Here is a 17,020-nt window from a genome sequence, read left to right as displayed (position 1 = left end):
TATTGCAAAAACATAATGTTACATTACATAGAAATCAATGGTAATAATTAGTTTTATTTATAATAATAAACGAGTAGAATTTTTTTTTAATTATTATAATTTATTACTAAGATAGCAGTCTTAAAAAATTCTATTTTTTTTTATAAAACGTAAGACTAACTAATAAAGTATAAGTAATAAGTATGTACACAATATTTAAATTTCAAATGGTAAACAAAACCTTTTCACATTAAAAGAATAGAAATAATTATTGTCATTAAAAATACTGTTAAATGTACCCTGTAATTTTTTTCAAATATTTTATCACAGTCTGATTGAACAATAGTTTGTCTGCAATATGGTATTGAACTAATTGAGCAGTTTTCTTTCATTTTTTAAATTTGTAATAAAATTATTAATATATGTATATAATTAAATAATCTAGTTCTTTATACTATCATCAATAGATAAATTATCACTTGCACTAAAAGGTGTTCCGTCAAAATTTCTTAAATGAATCTGAAAAAAAAATGGTTTATTATTTAGGAATGCTCGCTGTACTTAAAAAATGTTGCACTAATTTTTTTTTATTAGTAAATGAAAAAAATTTTAGATATGTTAAATACAGGTGGCCCACCACTCACTGGCAACTTAAATAACTTTTGATCCAGTTAATATTTTTAGCTGATTTTTTTTTTTAATAATAGTTATACGTTAGGTCTATAGCTATATCTCAATAATTAATTTTTTTTACATTTTATTAAAAATATTAATTATTTTTAAATTTTAAATAAAATGTAAAAAAAAAATCTAAGATAGATATTTTGTAGAGTAGAATTTAAGAAAAATTTTAGTAAAAAAATATCTTATTAATATTCAGTAGTAAATATTATGTAGCGTTTTAAAGTTTGTGAAAATTTGAATTTTCATGTATTATTTTATGGTATTAAACATTGAAATACGTATTGAGAAAAGGACAGAAGAAAACGCTATCTTTTCATGATTACTGTATATACATATGATGATAATGTGTATACATTACAAAATTGGCATTAATACCACGATAAGAAATTAGATAAGGCAATTATTACTTATCACTCTCATTTAAAAGTATATTGAAAAGAGAGCGTTTTCTTCTGTCCTTTTCTCAATACGTATTTCATAATAATAAATAATAACGTATAACTATTATTTAAAAAAAAATCAGCTAAAAATATTAACTGGATCAAAAGTTATTTAAGTTGTCAGTGAGTGGTGGGCCACCCTGTATATGTGATAAGTTTTTTATTTAGTCAGATTAGTTTATATCAGTTATTATAAAATCTTATTATATCAGTTATTTGTTCGGCGACGCTCTCTTCGTGAGGTCGTTGGACGGTGGTTTGGTGTAAAAATGCATATACTTGTCAATGAATTTCGTGTGTAATATTTGTATTTAATTAATTGAAATGATCGACTACGAGAGGTGTTTAACAGATCTAGTAAAATTTCTTATTTAGCAAAGAAGATAACTGGCGTAACCATGAGGGGATTGGGTGTCTAACCCCCATGAAAAATCTTATGTATATCCGCCTCAAAATTAAACCCTTATTATTATACTAAAGGTGATTTCACAAGGGAATAGTTTACCAAAACTCTTTTGGTAAATTGAAATTACCGCCAGAGTTAATTTTAGATAATATACTACGAATGCCAAGTATATTACTGATAATTATCAATTAAATTGAGTATCAGTTTATGTGTAAATGATACGGACTATGAACATAATATTTTTTCATTACTATTTAATTTTCTGCGATTCATAGAAAAATTCAGGGAATCGAACCAAAATATTTTTTTTGAATGAATTAAAATAAATGAAAATAGAGTTAGGGTTCTAGTTCATGACAGTTTTTATAAAATATCAATTTTGGGGTTTTAGTTTCGATAAAAATAAAGGTTTTATAGGTATTTATCGGTTAGATTAGATACGAGGCCTTGAAAAAGTTATTATCGAGACGTCTAAATGTAGGAATTTAATATTGAAAAAATGTTAAATTTAATCTAATATAATTATTAGCATATTACCTGTAAATGTAAGTTAACTTCATCGCTACGACTAAGATATGGAAAGTTACCCCCAGTCTTAAGTTGTGCTAGTTTGGCTTGTGGATACTCTTTATAGATATTTTCTCTAACTGGTGAACCTAAGGCATAATTATCAAATACATCCATAATTGTAACAGCTTTTAACCCTCTCATTAAATATGTGTTTACACGACTATTCAAACAATTAATAGTTAATCGTGATGCGAGATCTGATTGTGATAGTGATTCTATCTAAAATATTTACATGTAAATGTATTTATACACGTCGATATAATATAATTTTTATACTACTAAAAAAAAAAAAAATACTTACAACTTCAACCATAAAATCTAAAGAGTCTGCTATTTGACGATCATGGTAGGCTTCTTTGGTAGAAAAATTGGATAACACCATCTTTTTTAAAATAACCGAAGGAAAAATCCAAAATCTAAAATTATTTAAAATTACATTATGTGTAACTTAAAAATAAATATAAATTAAATATAAGTAAATGGATACATACTTTTTTGTTGTTTAATCTAACAAACAAAAATCAAAGTGAAATTAATTATTTATTAAAATTTTAATTTTAATATCTCCCTACTCAGTACAGCGGAGAACTTCCCTCGCACCACCTGGAACCTCAGCGGCACGGGGTGACCAAAAATAAGAAGTACTAGGCCGGGAACAGAGTACAATCCTTTGCTTGTAAGGGTCATGCGTGCATCGGAATAACGCAAAACCACAGTGTCCCCCAACCTTAGAAATCAAGCTCAACCGAGTCCGACATCACGAATCTGGCATCCAAAGTCGACAGTATGGGCTCCCAGATTACCCGGTTTACTAGTGTTAGTAAGACAACATTAGACTGGTCACGGTCGACGAAAACGCTTATCTATTTCCGAATGCCAAGCGGAAGTTTATGAGAACTTTAGATTTGGTAGGACTGCTAGGACCTCCAACCGGTTCAACTAGATTCCTGGAATAGGGATATGAAGCGCCCACCCCCAGCTCTAGCGATAAACTTCAACAAATAACTAGGTTACCCACAAAAAAAGTAAACAACATGCATACATTAATACATATAAAACAAGGTATTAGGATCATGCCCTATTTTTTCCAGTCAAAGGTGGATATAAGGTTTATAGAAGCATTGCCCTATATAAACATTTTCTTTTCTGGATTCGTAATTAGTATCAGTTTAAGATTAATGGTTTTTCTTTGTTAAAAAATATATCGAAATTTTTTTTTTAAATCTTCCATACCGGGTCTATCAAAATTATAAAAATATGAAATAAGAATCACCTTGAACTATAGTCAATCATTAATATGTTTGTCGTAATAGTTTGGAGGTTTACTAGTAAATCTCCATAATTACACAAATAAACTCTGTTATATTAAAAAAAAAAAAATAATAAATATTTAAAATGATTCATTGTTTATTAAACATAATAGTAAATTAAATACATTAACTTATAATCAGTAGGATTATGAAATGTGTTAATTTCTGATCCTATGAGTCATTCAGTATTAGAATTATTTTATGTTTTTTTTTAATAAAAATAAGTACTTACAAAACAGCAGCTTCCTTGTATCTAAATATGGATGTGTCTGTAAATGTGTTGCAAAGAAATAATGATACAACTTTCGGTTGATGTACAATTGTTGAAAACTCTACAAATTTTTGAGCTAAAAATCCACCTAAAAGAAATAGAGTTAAGCTCTAGAGAGAATATAAGCCGATGGGTTATGTTTAATTACGCATGTATATATTTTATTAAATCTGATAATTTTGTATGAAGGTGGAGATTAACTTTTAACTTATTTTAAACCGGATTTTATCTTTTATTTACTTTAACATAATTCATGTGTAATACACAATATCTTTAACTGCATGATATTTTATTTATTTATAAAGAGGAAGTCACTCTTAATTTATGAAACTGTAAAATGATTTCTAAAAAAGGCGATATAAATACAAGGAAATATTTAATTTTTTGGTTAAGGTAAGCGTTTTTTTATGATTAAAAAACTTAAATTTAACCTGAATTTTATTTTAAAAATTAAGTTTTATACTAACTTTACCTATTAATATACATAAATTACTTATATACGAGTTTTTATTTTCTTAAATGATGCTGTCAGAATTTCCATATTAATTATATATATATAAAAAAAAACAAATCTAAGCAAGGTTAGAAACTGAAATAATTTCGGGTTTTGACAATTTTTTTATATTTAGTAAATTAGTACATCTATATTGATTTTGTTAAATGTTATATTAAATGTTTAAAAAACGATTACAGAATCCAAAAATATTATGAGACCGTCTTTAAAATCTTAATTGAACTTAAAATTTGATTTTAAAAGTTTAAAAACCGAAATTCATATATATATATATATTTTTTTTTTTAATATATATATATATGGGTAGATTTTGATTTTAAAACTGTATAAGATCAAACATTAAATTTGATTTAGGTTTTTTAATCGATTTCATAATACCTTTATTTTCTAGATTTCTTAACCTTAAAAATTCTTAAAAAAATTTGATACAGGTTTACTAATTTACTATACATGGTAAAATTTTTTGAAAACATATCATTTCTGTTCCTAGCCCTCAATCTATATGAAATTAGCTATATTAGCTTTGATATTTGTTTAAAGTAATTAACTGAAAATCTTTTATTAATTTATTAACTAATAAATTTCATAAATGAAAATTGACAATTTTCAATGTATTTAAAAATTAAAAACAGTATTGTTTTGGTTATTATCTCAACAAAATCAAGTCTTAATAAAAAATGAAATAATTATAAAAAAATTCTAGTAAATTATTTGAATTTTTACACAATTTGGAGGAGACAATCTCATACTTTCCACCCAATCAATCATATATAAATTGTATGAATTGTTACTGTCCCTTAAAAATTTCTAATTATTGTTGGTAATATGCACAGTGATTCATGATGTTTTTCAAATGTAATAACTTTTGATTTACTATATATTTTGTGTTTCTTTATCTTAAATTATTTATGTATTCATAGGCTATGTTAAAATCTTATTTTAATTATTTGTTTTCCAATAAAACAAATTTTTCTTTTTTTTAATTTTCAAAATAGTCGTTTTTAAAGCTTTCTTTATAGTAATTCTAATGAGTTATTCACTATTTTTAGAACGAGTATTTATTGTGAGTGGGTATGTAGTGCTGTTGTGTATAGTTCGTAATGGTGTATATTTTTAATACATATAATAATTTTTGTATTATGGGAAAAATTAATGAATCAACATTTTGAATATTTATGAGTATTATAAATTTAGTTAAATGAATTTTAAAAATTATCTTTATATTTTGATTTTTTACATTGTTTGCAAAAAAATCTTTAGATTAAAAAATAAAATACATATTCAGTGGTTTAAATGAAATTTTTATGCTATGTCAACGAAAATAAGTATTTCAGTTTAGTATGGAAGAATGAAGAAAAAATCTACTTAAGTGTGTCTTAAATGAAATAAATGTTTATCAATATAAATCACAAAATTAATTAATCAATTGTGTTTATTTTAATCAATTTTTTTAAGTTGTTAGCTAGAAACAGTTTGTTTCTCATGACTTCCATTTTATTACGGTAATAGAGATTCTATTGTCATACTTCATTTGAATGAAGTACTATTGAATAGATTTTTATTTATAGGATTAAGACTTAATGTTGGTAAAATATGGCTGTGTCCATTTTGTTTTATTCAGTAAATTATTGTCCAATTTAAATAATTTAAATACTAGCATTAAATATAAAAGCCATATAAAGATGTGTTTTAGGTTGGATTAGTATTAATTTACACAGAAACTTGTCCCTATTAAATTTTTCATTAATCTGAACTAAATTTAAGAGAAATTTAGTGCAAGTGAAAATATTATTTGTAACAGAATATTGACATCATTTTATTTTTACCTGAGTATGAAGTGTAATGAATACAAAATCTTTTTTGTATCATAAAAAAAATGAGTACTACTTGTTTAATATTGATATTTTAAATTGAACTTTATTTAAATATAAATATTTTATTTTCAGTTCAAAATCCTTCTAAAGGTAATCATTTCTATCAAAAATATAATAGTTGCATGAATTTTAGGAGGAACTTTGCGCTCTTTTAGGTTGTCCATAAATATGCCCCTTATTTTTACCCAAACAATTTTTCATAAAATAACTAATGTAGTCTTTATCAGTTGTAATAATTTTTCTGTATTGTATTTATATACAACTACAAATTAAAAAAAAAAATGGTCCTTATGGTGAAAAATAGTTTTGAATTGATTAATTTAGAAAAGGATAAAAGGAATACTTTTAGTTATAGCACAAAAAGCTATATTTCAGTTTAATTATTTTTATCATGCTTACAAAAAAATTTTCTTACCTAATGATGCTCCAAATAAATGAACATTTTTTATATCCATATAATCCAACAATTGCATGAAACCTTCACACCATTCTGTAACACTCCAGTATGGTGGATTTTCTGCCTAATTGTTCATAGGTAAAATATTATTTAAATAAATATTATTTTTTAATGAGACTATGAGTACTTTACAAAAAATTAGCATTATAATATATTATTATAATAACACAATATTATTAATTCAAACATAGAAAATTTTTTAATATATTTTTACATTAGTTTTCTAAAAATATTATAATTTTTGATTAACTGTTGGTTTTTTCAATGATAAATTTATTAATACGAATTATTCTGTAGTAAAAGTACAGAATATTAGTACCAATGTAATAATATATAAATATTTACTATAATATTTTCATTAAAAATTTATGATACTAACAGATATAACTCTATACCCTTTTGCACTAAGAGTTAATAATTGCTTAAAATAAATTTCTGCTGTACCACTGACAGGATGTAAGAAAATTAATGGTGTTTCAACAGAACGTGGGCCTGAGTCGTACACACGCCAACCCTGTAATTAAATACATTTATTAACACATGTAAATAATAAATACTTAATTAGACAAACTTTATTGGATGTGTCATCAAGTAATATTTTCTTAAGTGGTATATTACTTCTAAAACTTGTATATTCAGGAGATTGAGAAATTCGACTTGAAAAATTCATATTCAACAACAATTTTATTTAAATCTAATTTTTAATGTAAAACATAACGTAAAATTATACTACGTAAAAAATAATTCACTTATTATTATAAAACAAAAAATTAATTAATAGTGGAAAAACAACTTGTTGCTCAATATCTGGCGATATCAATGTTGAACATACTGATAATTATTATACAATATGTTGATTTATAATATTAACATAGATTAAATACACACATGTATTTGATCTATGATATTCATATGCATTAACCTTATCATATAGATAAGAGAGAAAGTATATTCGTAAATAACTGCTGATAATTCTATATTTTAACTCGTTTACCGAAACTCTTCAATAATAAATTAAAATTGAAGTAAATAATATTTACAATTGGACATTGTTTATTTTTTATCTTAATAGTATTTAATTAATTGTTAGTTTTTTTCTAACACTCAATTTAATTTTATTTTGTTATTAAGATTCTTCTGTATTATTTATAATAGTATTGAAAAATTTATTTATAGTAGTGTATATCTAATTTTTAGTGAAAAATTATAATTAATATGGATTTAGTAATTGATATAAACAATAAAAGCGCTGGACGTGATAGAGTTGCAAGGTATTATTTTATAAATTAAATTATCACAATTTTTTTCTACAATACCAGTACTTTATATCTCTATGGTACAACTATTTTGATGCATAATTGAGATTGATTATTAGTATTTATCTACCTCAATTTCTTTTAAACTAATAAAAGTTTAAAGAGATTATAACTTAGATGTTTGAAAAAATGATTGTCTTTTGGTGGAAAAGTAAATAATAAGATTAAAGTTTTGCATTTTTAAATAAATACAAATTTGCACCTTACTATTATATTATTTTATTTTGTCAATGAACTTCAAATGTTTTAAATTTTCTTAATTTTATAGAAATTTTCTTTATATTTTAGATTTTTACAATATGGTTCTAAAACTGCATGGCATTATATGGAAAAAAATGATGTTGATATTACTTCCATCAATAAGTTCAAACAATTGGAACAATCATTGGCTGCTTTTCGAAAACGTAAGTTATTTTATTTAATAAAAATTAGTAATTTTTAAGGTTTTCTCTACAATTTTCTCTTGGTAAACCTGTAGACATTTAACCAGAACTATACCCGGATAACAAAAATATAGGATTAAAAAAGGACAATATAATAGTACTTTAGAATTTTTATTTCTTTTCTTTTACTACATACATTAAAAAAATAAACATTTTAATAATAAATGTTAACTTAATTAAACCTTTAAGGATATAGGTATAAAATATTGTAACTGTATATAAAGACTTAAGAAGCTTCAAAGGTTCCAGTACCAAATAAAAGAATAGGTTCTGAAAAGTTTAAATTGTTTGTTAAAAAGTTATTAGACAAAAAAATAGTTGTCATGAAAACATAATTTTAGTTTTATTTTTACATATATCCTTCCTTGAAAGTCCTTAATTTACTGTAATATTTTCATAGTTATTTGAATAAAAAAAATTTACTAGATTTAGGGATTACAGAAATATTATAAAGCTGGATTGCTAAAAAATTATTGGACAGAATGCAGCATAAGTAACTATTTTTTGCAAATTGAATAATTCAGTGAAAATTAATCAAATTTCAACTTTTTTTCTTCATCATTAAATTAATTAAGAAAAATTACATTTACCATATAACCACTGATGTTTTAGCAGACAGTTTTCCTTTTGTTGAAGTTGATGATGATTAAGCATAGACGTTCCCATAAATTTCATTGATCATATGTTTAATTTCCATCTTAAGTTCTGAAATGGTTTGTGATTTGTTCACATAAACTTGTAACTGGACATATTCCCATAAAGAAGTCTAGAGGAGTCAGATCTTAAGAATATGCTAGTTATAATTTTTCATAACTAAATCGTAGATCTTTATGAATGTAAATTAAAAAGAAATTTAAGTTTGATTCATTTTTCATTAATTTCTCTCATTTTCTAAAAGATAGTTACTGTGCTAAAACCTGCATTAACTTAAGCTTCTCAATAAAATAAAAATAATTTTTTTTTTGTATTTTAATATATTTTTACTATATTTAATATCAATTCAAATAAAGTGATGAAATATGCATTTGAATAATTTTATTAAGCTAATTAAAATTATATTTTTGTTTCAGTTTTACGTTTTGGTCGGTTTATTGATACTTTATATGCTGCATTAAAAACAGTTAACCATTCTGATAAATCAATACGATTTTGTGTAACTTTTTCTAAAGTAGCACATTCCCTGTACTTATTATGTGATCATTACTTATGGTTAGGTAAACAAAATTTTATTCAAGTGAATACTATTAAATGGACTCAAACATCTAATAAATATTGGCTTTTATCGATTGTATTAAATCTAGTTAGAGATGTTATAGAATTAAATAAGTTGTTAAATTCAATGCTAAAGAAGAAAATTTTAAATACTTTAAATAGAAAAGTAACTCCTAAAGATGTTTTTTCTAGTGGAGCTGTTCAATTTGTTAGTGATCACAAAGACTTATTGATAGATACTGTAAAAAATGGCTGTGATATTTTGTTACCCTTAACTAATTTAGGTCTTATAAGACTTAGTCCTGGGACCATTGGTGTTGCAGGTATGTTATCTTCAGTTTTAAGTTTATACACAATATGTGATCAAAGAGCTAAACTACCATATTCATAGAAATATTTTAAATTGAGGAATGCTCCTTATGTGTTCTTTGAAACCAGTATTAAGACTGCTATTGTTCAATCTTTTTTTTATATATACAAAATAAGTTTAATTTATAAGTATATGTGTATATTTTTTGTTATAAATGTTATATGTATGAACATGAAAAATGTTTACTGGTTAATGCAAATTTATATTTTTATTAATAAAGTCAACTTTTAAATTCATGTGAACTTTTGGGATATTAACAGATTGGTCTTAATTTTAAACAATGACTATTTTGTATTAGTGAATATTTATTTGTGCATTGGTGATTTTTTTTTAATTTATTGATTTTGTTGTTAAGTTTTATAAATAAGAATAGAAGTATTTTTTTATGTAAGCGTAAGTTAAAAGGAAAGTGTAATACTGATTATTAATAATATACTATTATTATGATATAATGATTTTATATTATGATTTAATTTAATTTAATTTATATTATGATTTAATAATATTTGGTTTTTAAAAAATTATATAAAAATGGGTTGATAAAAATATTTTGTTTGTATGTCTGTTAATTATTTAACTTAAGTTTGTTTCAGAGTTTATATAAAGAGTATATATATTTTTTATTGGTTATAAAATTATATACTATTATATTTTAATTTATTAAAATCCCTTTTTTAAAAAAGAGATCATTTACCCCTAATTAGGCTACTTAAAATGTTTTATTTGGAGCAATGACTCTATTTTGTCTTTTATAAATATTTCTATGAGTAGCTTATTGTTTTCTTATCTTGTTGAAAGTTTTAGAAATAACGCTTAGGAAGGCTTAAACTCAATATACTTTCTCTGTTTTATCTACAAATTATAACTTAATTTAAGATTGTACAAGAGTGTAGTTAACACCATTGCCCTTAAGACACCCCAGTCAGCTAAGAAGATTCTTTTCAAATATTATAGGTGGTAAAATAAAATTAAAAAAAGTCAGTCACTTAGTCAAATGTAGATGATTGCCTTATTTTGAAAAATATCATTGGACACCTTAAACTTTTTTAACATAACAGATTTTTATGCGAAATTATGATCAGTAAGAATACAAACAACTAAAAAAAAATAAATGTACCCTCCCCATAAAATGAGTTTTAATACGACCCTATGAAGATTTTAATTTTAACCAGTTTTTTAACTGGTTAAAATATATGACACATGATAATATTCCCATAAGTATTCAAATATTATAATACTCGCATTACTATTATACATATTGAGGCACTTGAAGTTTAAATCGACTACTCGTTTTGTATTGAATAAGAACGTATCATATTTCTTGAGTTGTATATTTAAAGGGTACATGTGTGGGTCAGTCAGGTAAACAAAATGAACTAGGTCAATAAATTCGAAAATAGGTAAACGAAAAATCATGTTCAGTGGCAACATAGAGGATTTAGAATTGAATAATGTACATATATAAATGCACATTTACATTTATTTTATTTCAAAATTATAATGTACTTGTTCAGGAGCGTCATTTCAGTTTTTTTTTTTTGATGTACGAGATTTCAAGTAGGCCATATAAAAATAGATATACCTATTTAAGTAACTTATTTTTCTTTTAATTTTCCCATTGATTATGAATAACAATCAACATAAGTAGTAAATATAAATTATAATAATATTTACTATTTTGATATTATATAATATAACGTAGCGTTGGGTTCGTAGCAAACGTTGAATTTTATATTTATCAGTTCATTACCATTATCAATTATTGTTATTAACTGCGCGGCAAAAAAGTCGTGGTAAAAACGTTAGCACAGGGAACCCTAGGCACTTAGTGGGCCATTTTTGGTAAGTACAGTGGGGTCGTGGCATAGTTGAGTCAAGTATAGATGATAACTGATAGTGATTTCAATCACTATCATAAGAAACGTTACGATGCAAATTAGTAGATAGTGTTTAATTCTAAGAAATTGGTGGATTATTCCAAAAGCAAAAAAAACTCCTATTTTTTGTTTTACATTAACTGCCATTTGGACATAGAAAATAGGTCATAAGTATAAATTTGTTTTTTTGAACTTCTAGTACATAAAATAAGCTTTATTTTAACATATATTTAAAAAACGCAGTATTTCCAGAATATTTTCAAAAGTTCTACTTTTTATATAAATTTTCAAGTTTTCAAAAATTCAAAAAAGTTTTTTGTATAAATTTATATTTAATGTAAGTTAGATTAATGTAAATTTTATATTCATTGCCTGACTTATTACTATGAAAAACCCTTATAAGACTATTTATACACGACGTAGCCACCGTATTACACGTATACATAGATAAAACAACTATTTAAGCTAATTCAAAAATTCAAAGTCACTTTTCTTAACTTTGAGGAGGTAAAATAATGAAACTAAGTTTATATTTATATTAAATGTGGAATATGGGACTATTAGATTTAATTAGTGAAAAGAGGTATGAGAGGCTGTGGCATCAATGAAAAAGAATAAAGCAGTAGGACCACATGAAGTGCCAGTAGAAGTATGGAAAATATTAGGCGGTGTTGGCATAAGGTGGTTGAAGGAACTTTTAAATAAAATCTTATTAGAAGGGAAAATTCCAAATGAATGGAGAAATAGTATTGTGGTGCTAATTTTTAAAGGTAAAGGAGACATACAGGAGTGTGGAAATTATAGAGGCATAAAGCTTATGAGTCATAGTATGAAAATTTAAGAAAAGGTAATAAATAAGAGAATAAGAAATAAGACATCGGTATCTAAAAACCAGTTAGGATTTATGCCTGGTAAGTCAACAATGGAGCCAGTATTATGTGTGAGGCAACTAATAGAAAAGTTTAAGGAAAAGATGAAAAAGCTGTGTATGGTATTTATAGATTTGGAGAAAGCGTATGATAGAGTACTGAGAGAGGTTTTAAAGTGGGCATTAATGAGAAAAGGAGTCCTTAAAAGGTACATTAATATAATAGAGGATATGTATGATGGCACTTGTATCAGAGTAAAGAGCATAGGAGGAGTAACAGAAGGTTTTCGGGTAAAAGTAAGAATGTACCAAGGTTCTGCTTTAAGCCCTTACTTATTTTCTATAGTGATGGATGAAATTACTAGAGAAATACAAGGAGAGCTTCCGTGGTGCATGTTAATTGCTGACGATGTAGTGTTAATAGGAGAAAATAGGGAGGAAATTAATCAAAGGCTAGAGGTGTAAAGATTAGCTCTTGAAGAAAAGGATTTAAGAATAAGTAGGAGTAAGACGGACTATATCGAGTATGAGTTTGATAAAGGAGTACACGAGGTAGGTGAAATGAGGAGATCAGTGACAATAGGCGAGGGCGTGATAGCAGATGTGGAAAATTTTAAGTATTTAGGATCAGTTGTGCAAAAGAGCGGTAGTATTGATGAAGATGTAAAACACATGAAAATGCGGGTGGTTGAAGTGGAAAGAAGCGTCTGGTTTCTTATGTGATAATAGAATTCCAATGATGGTGAAAGTTAAATTTTACAAAACTGTAGTGAGACCAGCTATGATGTATGGTTCAGAATATTGGTCGGTTGACAAGAAAGTAGAGCAAAGAATAAGTGTAGCAAAGATGAGAATGCTTAGATAGATGAGTGGAGTGACTAGAGAAGATAGGATAAAGAACGAGCATATAAGAGGGAGCATAGGTGTAGCATCAATTGTGGATAAGATGAGAGAAAATAGACTTAAATGGTTTGGTCATGTTATGAGGAGAGAATATAAGGATTATATATTATCTGAAGCTATAAGGACAGCTATAGAAATGAATGTTAAATGAAAAAGAGGTAGAAGAAGACCAAAAAAGAGATGCAGGGATGTTATTGAATGCGATATGGGGACAGATGATATGAAAGATTGTGTCAAGTGGAAGTTTTGGGTAAGGGTGGCCGACTTCAAGTAGTTGAAATTAAGGCGAGGAAAAAAAAGAAGAAGAAGATTTATATTTAATGTTAGTTAGATTTATGTAACTTTTATAAAAATTGTTGGACTCGTTACTATGGCAAACGTTTATAAGGCATTTTAAAATAAATAAAAAAAAAAATTTTGAACACAAAAATAGCACGTTTTTTAACAACGGCAGCATTTGCATAAAGAAGACAAGTTGTCGAGACAATTTTTTTTTTAATTTTTAGTACGTGACATAAGTTTAATTTGACAATTTTTTTATCCTATAATACATAATGTGGACTTTAATTTACCATATATTTAAAGAACACAGTATTTCCGGAATATTTTCAAAAGTTCTACTTTTTATACGTTTCATGTTTTAAACGTCACCTGTATAAGGGAAAATTACCCGATTTAAAAAAAAGTATGTCGGATGAAAGGGTTATATATAATATTTTTAGAAACAAAAATTTGTGTTGATACATACATTTTTTAAAAAGTTATAGCAATTTAAAGTTGAAAATTTAAAATCGAAAATTGCATTTTTTTAACTACGGTAGCCGTTTATACGTAGAAGATAAGTTGTTTGGACAATTTTTTTTTTTTAATTTATAGTACGTAAAATAAGCTTTAATTTGACATATGTTTAAAGGACACAATATTTCCAGAACATTTTTTAAATTTAAGTTAAAAAAGTTGAGTTTTGTGTAAAAGTTACTATTTTGAATCTCATCTTGTGGGCAGGTAAAGGGTTAGACCTTACTTAAGGTTTAAATATAAAAAATAATTATTTTGTTAATTTTTCAATAAGTTAAGGTAATTTTTAGAAAAAATAAAGTGAAAAAAATGTCGAAATTTACTGATTTTAAAAATCGTAATTTTTTGGTGGATTTTCATAATTTACGAAGAATTAGGGGAAAATTTTCAATTTTTAACATAATGTCTTCAACGTTTTACGATTTGTAATCTTTTGACGTATTGTTGAGAAAAATCGGTTCAGTGAGAACTGAGAAAAAGTAATGACAGACATACAAAAAAAAAAAAATAAACACATCATGGTAAAATAAATACCCTCTCAAATTCGCATCGAAGCTAAAATTGTTACGAACATCAATATCGATATCTGGTGTTCGGCACGAATATCAATAGTTCAGTATGATATATTTATTGTTAAAAAAAAATTGACAAGGGTGGACGAAATGTCCAAATGCGGCTCCGGAGGAAGGACTAATTCTATAAGGGGTTTTTATACAGTTACTTTTGGAGAAATCGTTATTTGTTAATGATGTTATATTTCTATTGATAAAAATAAGTTTTATAAATTTACCACTTTTTCTGATAAAAAACAATAATAAATAAGTGTCTGTGTATAGTACCTACAGTGATATAAATAAGGAAAAATGAAAAATGCGTCTGTATTAAGGCCCCTAATTTCATGGGATCTTTCTGACTTTTCGGAATACTGATTTTTTCATATTTACATTTTAACTGAAATTGTTTTTCGCATTTTTACACTTGTATAACTAGGTCTATGAAAATCAATATTTAAATTTTAATTATGAAATACCCTGAATGAGTTTTAATGGTAACAAAAATAATCTGTGTAAATTTTGAGATAAATAAAGCTTTATTAAGAAGTGTTTCAAAGCCTTTAAAATTAAAAGAATAGTTATTAAAAAAAAAAAAATGAAAAAAGCTGAATTTTATATAGCATAACCTATATATGAGTCGTCCAGTTGCAAAAGGACACAAGTCCAATTTTTTTTTTATCTTGTCATAAATTAATTCGTAAAGAAAAAGTAAAATTACAAACAAAATTTTCGGACACACACACTATTGCAACTAAAACACTCATATAAGTCTTAGATTTACAGAATATAGCTACTTGAACTACTATTTGTCCGAGTCTGATAGCTGATAATAATAACTAAAACGACAATATTATATTTTGAAGTGATATTATGACACTGGATTATCTTTTCATTGAATTTAATGATGATAGAATTAATTAAAACGTAATTAAAAAACATGCAATTTAATAAATGTAACAATAATATTTAACGTTTAAACGTGTACAACTATCTACTCGGCTATATAAAAATAGATATCGTAGATATATCAACACAATAGCACATAAGTTTTAAGTCCAAATTACAAATGACTGTAATTTTATTATTTTTAACACCAATCTCATGACACAAATCAAAGTCTATACTACAGCGAATATATTTATTTAATAACCATTATGGTTTATAGGTGTTAGTTATTTATAGTTTACACTTGATATTTCTAAAAAAAATTGAATTTTTTAATAATCTTATAAGTATACCTAAATAATTAGCGCACAAAAAATCGTTAAGTTAACGATCACAGTAAAAAAGTCTGATCCACGGCGTACCGGAAATCTAATAATGAGTTCAAATTGAATATTATTTTTTCAGAATAATGATTAGATCGCCTTTAATGAAATGTTGATAATAATAACAGGAATAGTACCAATGAAAAATAGGTACGTTCGAATAAATTTGGGATAACCGGAAATAAACCAGTTATTTATTATGTGTAATTGTGTATANATTGAATTTTTTAATGATCTTATAAGTACACCTAAATAATTAGCGCACAAAAAATCGTTAAGTTAACGATCACAGTAAAAAAGTCTGATCCGCGGCGTACCGGAAATCTAATAATGAGTTCAAATTGAATATTATTTTTTCAGAATAATGATTAGATCGCCTTTAATGAAATGTTGATAATAATAACAGGAATAGTACCAATGAAAAATAGGTACGTTCGAATAAATTTGGGATAACCGGAAATAAACCAGTTATTTATTATGTGTAATTGTGTATAACTCGTTTTCCTTACAGAATAAGCTGTTGGGCTATTTATGGAACCATTCAGCCTACGATTAGAAAGATATAAACATCACATAGTCAAACATACTCGGATATTTACAGATTTGTCAAAATCGAATATTATTATATATATAGTTAGTTGATGTGGGAGGATTTGTCGTTCATAAATAATGTGTCGTTCAACTGCCCTGTAGTTATTAAAAGTAGCGAATAAAGTGAAAACTTGGTCTTTCAAAATTATGAGGGTGCACCGTAAGGGTTTTGGACACCAGCTGTCATAGTGTTTTGTGATACCGAATAATATAGACTATATTTATGAAGTTCTATTACAAGTAAATCAGTTTGATTTGAAACAAGGTAAAATTGGCATTCCCCCCCCAAAAAAAAATCTTAATAAGCATCCATAT

General features: G+C 25.5%; 2 protein-coding genes across 5 annotated transcripts; one reads left to right on the top strand and one right to left on the bottom strand.

The window, feature by feature from the left end:
- Window positions 1–22: 22 nt before the first annotated feature.
- LOC126895516 (maspardin-like) lies at window positions 23–7,338 on the bottom strand. Its single transcript, XM_050667468.1, has 7 exons — window positions 7,077–7,338; window positions 6,885–7,019; window positions 6,464–6,569; window positions 3,622–3,748; window positions 2,381–2,495; window positions 2,047–2,298; window positions 23–498 (listed from the first exon to the last, which is right to left on the bottom strand). The coding sequence occupies exons 1-7, from the start codon at window positions 7,173–7,175 to the stop codon at window positions 421–423; spliced, it is 912 nt and encodes a 303-aa protein (XP_050523425.1). The 5' UTR covers window positions 7,176–7,338; the 3' UTR covers window positions 23–420.
- Window positions 3,695–10,394, top strand: LOC126895518 (peroxisomal membrane protein 11B). Of its 4 annotated transcripts, none has more exons than XM_050667475.1 (3): window positions 3,695–3,808; window positions 8,110–8,225; window positions 9,335–10,394. In XM_050667475.1, the coding sequence occupies exons 2-3, from the start codon at window positions 8,147–8,149 to the stop codon at window positions 9,865–9,867; spliced, it is 612 nt and encodes a 203-aa protein (XP_050523432.1). In that variant the 5' UTR covers window positions 3,695–3,808; window positions 8,110–8,146; the 3' UTR covers window positions 9,868–10,394. The 4 variants fall into 4 exon arrangements, with proteins under 4 accessions (XP_050523432.1, XP_050523430.1, XP_050523431.1 ...); XM_050667473.1 differs by lacking the exon at window positions 3,695–3,808 and adding an exon at window positions 3,901–4,053; XM_050667474.1 differs by lacking the exon at window positions 3,695–3,808 and adding an exon at window positions 5,508–5,676.
- Window positions 10,395–17,020: the final 6,626 nt, after the last annotated feature.

Source organism: Daktulosphaira vitifoliae, unplaced genomic scaffold, assembly GCF_025091365.1.
Source record: "Daktulosphaira vitifoliae isolate Bord-2020 unplaced genomic scaffold, ASM2509136v1 Scaffold_1, whole genome shotgun sequence".
Taxonomy (NCBI): domain Eukaryota; kingdom Metazoa; phylum Arthropoda; class Insecta; order Hemiptera; family Phylloxeridae; genus Daktulosphaira; species Daktulosphaira vitifoliae.
The sequence above is the reverse complement of the archived record's forward strand: the minus strand, read 5'-3'. Positions and strand labels throughout refer to the sequence as shown.